Consider the following 10,704-nt stretch of genomic DNA (forward strand, 5'->3'; position numbering starts at 1 on the left):
ACTCCCTTTTGTTTTATGTAGCTGCAGGGTGGTGGAATGACCTGGCTGCAGCTGATTGGGCAAGGAGAGAGTGCTAGTGTATATGAGGGTGCTTGTGATGAGGGGTGTGGCCATTACTCAGCTATGCCAGTATAGAGCTCTGCTCTGGGAATTCAGGAAGTAGCATTTTCACCAAGAGAAATGCATATTTGAAGGCACGTCTGACAAAGGGGAGTTAAGAACAACATAACACAGGACAATATGAGACTTTAATTGGGATTTTAAAGGTAGCTGTGAACATAAAGCAGATTCCATCTTTCCTACATTATTAGTGTTTACTAAAATGATTGTATGACACAAGGGGCATTGCTGGTCCAAAAGGGGTGACTTAGATCAGGCATACCTAGGGCAGTGTGATGTCTAAACACAGCCAAGCTTTTATACCCGCAAACAGCCCATAGATAGTCATTGACATCTGTACACCTCTGGGGACACGCCCCCAGGACAAGAGGGCTCACCCCCAAGACAAGAAGCAACATTTAACCCGTGGGCACAATGCCTTCTTTTAATGTTTGTACAAAGACGTAACGGAACCAAATTGGTAACAAAAACTATTTACAGACGTGATGTCTTACCGGCCAAGCCTCACGATATCAGATTTGCCGGACAGGCGGAGGTGCACTTTAAAGCTGAGCTCTAAGTCCGGTCTTAGGCCTTCAAAAGGTCTAAAGTAATCCTGACATTCAGCGAATGCCCCGTCATCTATTTGGGATGGGGGGAAATGCAGGGGAGCTTCTGGGGTCTGGGATTTTTGGATAAGAATAAAGGTCAGGGTTGGTATCTCATCCCCTAGGTGGAAGGAATTCGGAGCACAAAACTTCTGCGTGAGCCATCAGATATTTGTGCCAGCGTGCTCATTAACAGAGAGCTTGGCATAAAGAGACGTTTTATAATCTGTATGCTGCCCTGCGGAATCCCGGCAACGACACCCCACCATTGCTCCATGTTCTGTCCACAAATTTGAAAACAGAATCAATATGTCCTCTAAAAGTCTAAAATATCAACAATGACTTACAAAGCCATCCACAACTCTTGCCCTCGGGTATATCTCCAACCTTGTCTCAAAGTATCACCCTAACCGCCCCCTCCGCTCTTCAAATGACCTCCTGCTTTCCAGCTCCCTTGTCAACTCCTCCCATACTCGCCTCCAGGACTTCACTAGAGTCTCTCCCATCCTCTGGAACTCTTTACTCCAAGCTGTACGCCTATCTCCCACTCTGACTGCCTTTAGGCGATCCCTTAAGACTCATCTCTTCAGGGAAGCCTATCCCACCTCAACCTAACCACTGAACCATCACATTCTCAAATAATTCATCCCCATACAGCTACCTCCTCATGTATCACTGGCCCCTCCCTTTTAGAAAGTAAGCCCTCAAGGGCAGGGCACTCCTTACCATCTTGTCTTGAATTGTATTGTGATTGTAATGTGTTCCTTATATTGTAAAGCGCTGCGCAAACTGTTGGCACTATATAAATCCTGTATAATAATAAAAGTCATACTTGGCACAGCTTGCTGTTCCATATTTTGGTTATTATATTTGATAGATTTGTAAAGGCTCCCTCTAGTGGCCATCTGTATATCAGGTGATGGGATTAGCATTCCTGACTCTTGAAAGAAACTCAGCCTTAGGCTGGGCACACACCTTACAACCATCGCAAGACTTTTGTCTTGCGATGGTTGTAAGGTACTTAAAAAAACGTACGATCTGCCCATCTTGCATAGGCAGATCGTACTTGCGATGATCGCAAGCCACGCCCCCTGAGGGGCGGGCTTCTGATGACCGCAATGCTGACTGGGCAGTGTGCGCTTGCGCACACCGGCCAGTACGGCTTTTATCGTACGAACATGCTACACACCCGCCGAACATCGTACGATGCTCGGCGGGTTTTCGAACATGTCCGTAAGTTAAAAGTCGTGCGACCTTACAGTAGTAGAGGCTTCCACACACCTTACGATAATCGTACGATCGCGGGACTTCCCGCGATTATCGTACGATTATCGTAAGGTGTATGGGGACCTTTATCGAGAGTCTTTCATTTTCAATGGGACCAGACCAATTGAGATTCATTTAGGAGAAACATGTGTGTATCCGCATATGTCAATTCGGGAAACTGTACGCAGCCAGTTTTCTGCGTCGTTTATCAGGGATTTAATAATGGCACATTATTTTATTATATACCGTTTTTGTTTTTTTTCTGAAAATAACTTTTTAAAAGAAATTCTAATAAGAATTTTTAATAAAAGAAAATGTAACTCGCCTTCCAGATCTAGAAGAGAAACAACTGTTTAGGGTGCAGCGATCCTCGGGCTTAGCCGATGTGTATTGAATATTCAATGAACAGGAATGCTTGGTATAAGAATTACCCATTGGGGAGAGCCGATGTTCTGTCGAAGTGGCCAACTCGTCAAGATCTGCAACTCGTCAAGTCAGATTTCAACGAGATGGCGCTCGTGCACTTGCGCCAGCCGTCACAGTTGTTGCAATCCTCGTTGACTTCTCCGTTGCTGTAGGTGCGCCTGTGCGGCTTCTAAATTGTCATCGAGTTCTCCAACTCCCTTCGGTGCTTGTGGCATCGGGTGCTCACGCAGGCGCACTGCCGCAGATTTTAGAACTTGATACTTTTCTTGGATGGCTGTGCAGGCGCACTGACGGGAGTTGGAGGTCTCGACGAGTTGGGGAATTCGATAGAACACCGGTAAATCAGCTGTATTTATACAGGACGTACCGGATTAACAAAGTTTACAAACTTGCTAATAAATAGCGAACTGCATTTGATGTTTTTAAAAGCTAAATCCAACTTTTGCAGAAAAAAAAAGAGTAAATGCAGCAACAATGATCTCATGGTCAAAAGAATTGACATTCCACCCACTGGAAAGGGAAGTCTTAAAGTGACAGTGCACCTTTTCAAAAAAAGTAGTGCAGCAACAACGATCAACAAAAAAAGTAGTGCAGCAACAACGATTTACTACTTTGTTGCAATGAAGTCTGCAGAGCATTGCACCCATGATCAGCACATTGCAGGTACAGCCAGGTCTGTACCCCAGCTTTGGGTACAGACCTGGCTGAAGGAAATGCCCCTGGACGAAGGAGCGTTGCCAACACACTCTGCATATGTCCCATCTGCCGCGGTGGCAGATGGAATATGTCGTTTTTGCGGACATGGATGACACGGATGTGTGGGGGCGGAGCCATGCACAGCCTTTCTAAATACAAAACTAGACATATCAGAATGGCAAGGCACCTAGGGTGGCCACCTTTCCCAGATTCACCTGGACAGTCCAGGTTTTGAGTAGACATGTGCGATTCGTTTCGTTACGAATCGAAATTCGTACGAATTTTCCTGACATTCGTAAATTTGGAAGCATCCGAAATCCGAATTGCAGTTTCCGAATTATATCCGAAATACGAAATTCCGTTAACGAATTTCGGATCCGAATTTCTTTGAAACGGGAACTAATATTACCCCTGTAAATGAGGTTGAACAACATGACAAGATTTTTTTTTTAATCCGAAATACGGATCCGCTGCTGCTGATGCATTACAATACACAGGCAGGAAATACGAAATTCTGTTGACGTATTTTCGTTCCGTTACGAACATTCGTTATATATTGAAGTTAAAAAGCAAAGTACATTTATATTGGAGTTGATGGTAGGTTTTTTTAATCCGAAATACGAAATTCGGATCCGGAATCCGTTAACGGAATTCGTATTTCGGATAAAAAAACAACTACCACATCTTTGCTTTTTAACTTCATCAATTAGAACTTGATACTTTTCTTGGATGGCTGTGCAGGCGCACTGACGGGAGTTGGAGGTCTCGACGAGTTGGGGAATTCGATAGAACACCGGTAAATCAGCTGTATTTATACAGGACGTACCGGATTAACAAAGTTTACAAACTTGCTAATAAATAGCGAACTGCATTTGATGTTTTTAAAAGCTAAATCCAACTTTTGCAGAAAAAAAAAGAGTAAATGCAGCAACAATGATCTCATGGTCAAAAGAATTGACATTCCACCCACTGGAAAGGGAAGTCTTAAAGTGACAGTGCACCTTTTCAAAAAAAGTAGTGCAGCAACAACGATCAACAAAAAAAGTAGTGCAGCAACAACGATTTACTACTTTGTTGCAATGAAGTCTGCAGAGCATTGCACCCATGATCAGCACATTGCAGGTACAGCCAGGTCTGTACCCCAGCTTTGGGTACAGACCTGGCTGAAGGAAATGCCCCTGGACGAAGGAGCGTTGCCAACACACTCTGCATATGTCCCATCTGCCGCGGTGGCAGATGGAATATGTCGTTTTTGCGGACATGGATGACACGGATGTGTGGGGGCGGAGCCATGCACAGCCTTTCTAAATACAAAACTAGACATATCAGAATGGCAAGGCACCTAGGGTGGCCACCTTTCCCAGATTCACCTGGACAGTCCAGGTTTTGAGTAGACATGTGCGATTCGTTTCGTTACGAATCGAAATTCGTACGAATTTTCCTGACATTCGTAAATTTGGAAGCATCCGAAATCCGAATTGCAGTTTCCGAATTATATCCGAAATACGAAATTCCGTTAACGAATTTCGGATCCGAATTTCTTTGAAACGGGAACTAATATTACCCCTGTAAATGAGGTTGAACAACATGACAAGATTTTTTTTTTAATCCGAAATACGGATCCGCTGCTGCTGATGCATTACAATACACAGGCAGGAAATACGAAATTCTGTTGACGTATTTTCGTTCCGTTACGAACATTCGTTATATATTGAAGTTAAAAAGCAAAGTACATTTATATTGGAGTTGATGGTAGGTTTTTTTAATCCGAAATACGAAATTCGGATCCGGAATCCGTTAACGGAATTCGTATTTCGGATAAAAAAACAACTACCACATCTTTGCTTTTTAACTTCATCATAACGAATGTTCGTACAGTTACGAAAATGTGCCGAAACTAACGCAAATTTGTATTTTGTACGAATCCGAATTGAGTTTCGGACACGAATTACGAAATAACGGATATTCCGAAACGGAACTAATTTTTTGACGGCGCACAAGTCTAGTTTTGAGTCCTGTATGTGATGTGTCTGGGTTTCAGTTGGCCTGAAACCTGGAAACAGCACATACAGGACTCAAAACCCGGACAGGGGTCAACCCTAAAAGCACCCCCCCATTCAGGTGGGGGGGTCGCAATTTAGGCTTGGGCATGGGGTTTCATCCTTCATGTGAAAAAAATTCAAAGTCCCATTGCACTCCTGACTGGTAAGTCCTTTTAGAACAGGTGGATGCTGCAGTGACACAGAGATGGCGCCCCTCAATATCCGACAAGAACAGGTCACTGGCACTCCAGTATAACGATCAATACGCCTTAACACAATGTTTCGGGGGCCATGCAGGGTCCCCTTCATCAGGCAAAACAGTGATGAGAGATGCAGAGACAGACTTCAACAGACATTAGAGATTTCAGAATGGCAAAGCACCCCACAATTCAGGTTTGGGGGGACGGTTTGGGCTTGGGGATAGTGTATGTGAATATTGTTCATATAAATATGGCTGTAACAGGAAACATTTTCAATGACATGGACTGTGCCTTTAAAGGATGATTTTGCCACAGCTGCAATGCCAAGGTTGCCTACCGTTGTCTTAGGGACTCAAAGCTGTATTTGCCATATATGTCCTTTTTATAGCCACATCGTAAACGCAGGAGTCGCTATTGTCCCTAAAAAGTCTTGTGCTCCAACCCAGTACATTGGATGACTTTTATACTTTGTATCACATAGGAAATCCTGCGAGCTGTGCCGCTGCCCACGTGAGGCGCACACTCTGCCCAACGAAGTGGACGGGGATCACCGGATTGGTCAACTTCTCTCCGACACCCGCTACTCAGGACTGACAGCCCGCGTGAAGGGCGGCGATGGGCTCCGTGTCTACAAGAGGAACCGTATGATCATCACTAACCCCATCACATCTCGCAAAGACCCGACCTTCCTCACTGTCACCTATGAATGGGCCCCTCCGGGCCTCAACCAGAAACTGGTAATTGCATATTATATATAGGGTTGCCACCTGTCCAGAATTCACACGGACAGTCCAGGTTTTGAATGCTGTGGCCAGGTTTCATGGCAGCGGAAACCCGGGCACAAGATGTCAGGCAGACAGGGGCAACCAAAATTAAGACTGGGCTACTGCCCTCCGCCCTCCCCCCGCTGAAAATAGTCTAACCTGTGATATTTACATATGAAAAAGCAACGACTCATTCTCCCCCAAAAAACTTGAAGAAAAGGTGGCAACCCTAAATATATAGGATGTGGAAAATGTTACTTTATCTTGTGGTTGGTTATGGGGATGTATCTGGGCACTTGCAAGAACCCAGCTGAGTCCTGTGCGTCATACTTCATTTATTTGCACTCGCAGTTACATTTTCAGGAAAAGCTTTCAGAGGTCTTCCACCCCTTCTTATCAGTCCATGCAATACTAATACACAAACATTTAACAGAGAGCCAAGAAAACCATCTCTAAAAACACACACGGTAATACATGTGAGGAAGATGGTCAGATAGGAAGTAGAGAAGTGGTATAAGGAATGGGGGAGGGGCAGTCATAAAAGATAAAGAGAATATAAGAGAGAAGGGTAGGGAGAGAGACAGAGAAAGACGGGGAGTGTTATATTGGAGAATATTTTCTAGTTTCAAAAGCAGATTTCAGAGAGAGGGGGGGGCGAGAGAGTGAGTGAGTGAGAGAGAGAGAGAGAGGGAGAGAGAAGGGAAAGAGAGAGAGAGAGGTAGAGAGAAGGGAAAGAGAGAGAGAGAAATGAAGGAGATATATGCAGGAAGGAGGGTAGAAGGTAGGGAGGGAAGGAGAGAGACATAGGGAGTGGTGAGACTGAGAATGAGAGAGACGACAGGAAAAAGAGAGAGATGAAGGAGAGAGAGGGATAGGAAGTGAAACAGAGAGATGGGATGGAAGAAAGAGTGATAGGGGAGGGAGAAAGACAGGCAGGGAAGAAGGAAGGGAAGAGAAAAAAAACAGAGATATGGATGGGAAAGAGACAGAGAGAGAAAGTTGAGAGAGGTATATGCAGGCAGGAAGGTAGTTAAGAGAGAGAGATAGGCAAGGAAAGAAAAAGGATGAGAGGGAGATGGGAGAGATAGGAAGACGAGAGAGAGAGAGAGAGAGAGACAGAGCGCAAACAATTGGAGAGAGAGGAAAAGGAGAGCAAATTAAATAGAGAGAAATAAAGTTGAGAGAGGCTAATTCAGAAATCCTGGAGTAAAATTTGAGTGATCGCTCATAGTGAGCAGGCTGATTTATCCTGGAAATGATTTGATCTCTGAGGGGCTTTGCTGAACATTAGCTGTGATGATGATGATGTTGATGATGATGATGATGATGATGATGATCTTCCTTCCTCAGGCCATGCGTTACATGGAGCTGATCCCCAAAAAGTTGCAGCCTCTGGCCGGCACGGAAGGGGCTCATTATCGCCGCGTGCAGCTGCTGAGACAGCTACCTCCTTACGACTACGACCCCGCACATTGTCGAGGACTGGCCGAGGGCGAGAGACCAGCTATGGCGGCATTTGTGAAACAACACAAAGAAAGTGCCATGGGGGTGGCGGAGGTGGCATTGCCCGGCACCTTCAAGGTGGAAGAAAAAAAACCCAGCGCAGAGACGACAGCAAACGGAACTGAGGAGTGTAATGGGAAGACGGACTATGTAAGCGTGCGAAGCATAACTATCCACTGTATGGGTCTATCTGCCTCACTGCAGTCTGATGGCAGCATTGGGTGTAGGGAGGGGCACAGCCAAGGAGGGAGGTTGCACAGAATGAGAACCCAAAGTCTTTTGGCTTACCCAGAGGCACTCAAACTCCTGCTCAGTATGCCTGCAATTTAAAGGGCAACTGCCCCCATTTTTCTCTGCAAAGCAGACTCAAATTTTGCATCTCATAGCCCTCTGTGAGATTTTACCACTAGACTTTCCAATGCAGCCAAATGCCACGCCCATTACAAAGTAAAATGATGGCGTTACCCTCCCCTAATGCAAAAATTTTCAAATGACCGGGGAGAGTGACATCATCATTATTATGTCCTATGGGAGGGGTGGAGGAATCTTAGCAGTGGAGACACCTAGAGCCAGCTGGTGATTTAGCTTAAGGGACCACTCCACCCAAAGCTATCAATTAACCCTTAAGGTAGATCCAACATCAGATAGATTTTTTACATATTATAGGAATGCATGCTAGTACAATGTCAGTGTAGCACTTCCAGGTATGTATTACCTCTCACAGAGATCACAGTACCCTCCCCGACAATGCCTTCATCTGCTTTTCTCTCCAGAATGACAGTGCCATCTTTGTTCTGACATCATCCAGGTTCACCATCTACTTTCTGGACTGAGATGTCAGATCAGAGATGACACAATCATGTAAATTGACACAGATCAGCCCCTGCTGCAGCCTCTCAGCTGGTGAAGATGAAACTGTTGTGTAGGGTGACATGACCTTAAAGGTCAAATCCACCTAAAGCTTCCAGTTGGCCTTGCGTTTTCACTTCCTGTTTTGTGATGCTCAGATATGCATTGCTGAGTTTATAATGGGAAGGTGAAGGGTGCTCGAAGTCCCCTGCTATTGTCCTACTAAGCATACTTGTCTCTTATCTCCCCCCAGCTGTGTGAGTTGTGCCAGCAGTTGATGCCCGGAGATGCTCCCGCTGTCTATTCTGACCGTGCCGGCACCAAGAAGCAGTGGCACCCGGCCTGCTTTGTCTGCTACCAGTGCAGAGAGCCCCTGGTGAACCTCATCCATTTCTGGAAGAACAGCCGCCTCTGGTGTGGGCGACACTACTGTGAAGGCGAGAGGCCGCGCTGTGCTGGCTGCGATGAGGTAGGTGGAGCTGAGACCTGAATGCCATTTACCTAACCATCCCCTAAGAGTATGAACTTTTTTATTGCAAGGATCAGCATCACATGTGGGCATTACCTAGGGCTGCTCTGCATGCAAATACACCCTGTCTAGGACCGCCCCCTCCTCCAGACTGCCATCCACCCATTAAAGCACTTTGATATTTGCATAACTCCTCCTATGAGCCAGCCCACTGCTCTTTGGAGGAGTACCGAGGCAGGGTGCTGTGATGTTTTCTGGAAGCTATGTACAGCACCCTCCCAGCCCCTCCCACCAGTCTGCATTGCATAGAGAAGCCCAGAGCTTCAGTAATGACATCACCGTGTCTTAAATAAGGTATTAGGTTTTATTTAAAATCAATAGAATGTTAATGAGGGGGGAGGAGCCAGGGAAGGTAAAATATACATAGAATAAACTGCAGCTTGCATTGGCTGGTAACTGACACGTGTTCTGGTCTCTTTTGCCCTTCAGATCATATTCTCAGAAGACTATCGGCAGCTCGACGGCAAGTCTTGGCACAAAGAACATTTTTCCTGCCTAGTCTGCGAGCAGCCACTGACCGAGCACCCCAACGTACTGGAGAGCGGCCAACTCACGTGCGTCGCCTGCAGCAAGGACAAAGCCGCACATTAGACCAAGGAGCGACGAGCGTACTTGGGAGTGGGATGCAAAGAGCAGCAATGTGCAGTAACCCATAACGGCTAGACATTGTCCATAGACTGCCCCCAATCTAAGGGTCGTAATCTGTACTCCTCACCAATCTATGCTCCGCGGTGCTGGAGAAGGACCTCCAACTGTCTTATAAGGTTCACCCAATAACAGTTGGGCCTCTGGTGCAAGCCACGTAAGAGAAACAAGATCAATACTGGAACCTGGTCTATCAATAATATCTCACAAACAAGCAGATTCCAATCTGTGAATAACGCTATTTATAAATCTCTGGGGGCTGGAGTGGTGAGACCTCTGCGCTGAGTTCCACTTGCTGTACCCATCATGAGGGGATCCCACCACTCCTACCTGACTCCCAGCAGGGGTCCCAGGATGACAGGAACATGAGTTGTGATTACAGGTATGGCAGGGAGATGTGAGTGTTAGAGACCCCAAAACATTTAAGAAGCTATGGGGTTGCATCTGCTCACCAGGTAAAGTCCATATACCCCTTGCCCTCAGAACTGCTGTTCCATCATTGAAGAAATGGGTGCAGCGGATGGCTACCGCCAAATATTTCTGCGTCTGCTCACCAGGCTCCTCCTGTAGGTCATATATCACCTTTTGGGTGGACTGTCCCTCTAAACAGCTTCAAGGTGCACACCCTACCGGTAGATACTTGTGTGGAGAGCCTCCCCATCACCTAATTTCCTAGAGTTACCGATCCTGAAATGATAGCCCAATGCAGAGGTCCTGAAACACAGGGCGAGTTCACTGTCCTCCAGACCTTAGAGGGGCCAGACTGTGGTCAGTGGGGCAGAAAATGCCCCGAGGTTGGTGGTCAGTAGGAATGACCAAATCTGCCTGGATCCAGTTTTGCAAATCTTGCTCAAAGTTTTTGAACTTTGTGGTGAACCCCACCAAAGTCTGTGGGAGGGGGAGTCTTGTTTATCAATTCTGGCCTTTAGGGCTAAAAAGTAAGCTATCAAGCGAGAAGCCGGCCACTGCAATGGGGAACGTGTACCAATGCCATGGTGGGGCATGTTACCTCTGGCTCTATCTGGCATCCCACTCAGTTCACTGACATCACTGGTTGCCAGGAGCTGGGCATGACGC

The 10,704-nt window shown here is 46.2% G+C and overlaps 1 protein-coding gene across 2 annotated transcripts in view; it reads left to right on the plus strand.

The window, feature by feature from the left end:
• The window catches only part of LMCD1 (LIM and cysteine rich domains 1), a 34,795-nt gene extending 25,217 nt beyond the window's left edge, over positions 1-9,578 (plus strand). For both annotated transcript variants that reach the window (XM_018555232.1, XM_018555233.1), the window contains exons 3-6: positions 5,819-6,074; positions 7,452-7,754; positions 8,707-8,922; positions 9,412-9,578. In XM_018555232.1, coding sequence (XP_018410734.1) covers positions 5,819-6,074; positions 7,452-7,754; positions 8,707-8,922; positions 9,412-9,573 — 937 coding nt within the window. In that variant the 3' untranslated portion in view covers positions 9,574-9,578. The remainder of the gene's footprint in view (positions 1-5,818; positions 6,075-7,451; positions 7,755-8,706; positions 8,923-9,411) is intronic.
• Positions 9,579-10,704: the final 1,126 nt, after the last annotated feature.

This window comes from Nanorana parkeri, unplaced genomic scaffold (genome assembly GCF_000935625.1).
Source record: "Nanorana parkeri isolate BGI_ZX_2015 unplaced genomic scaffold, ASM93562v1 scaffold188, whole genome shotgun sequence".
In the NCBI taxonomy this organism is placed as follows: domain Eukaryota; kingdom Metazoa; phylum Chordata; class Amphibia; order Anura; family Dicroglossidae; genus Nanorana; species Nanorana parkeri.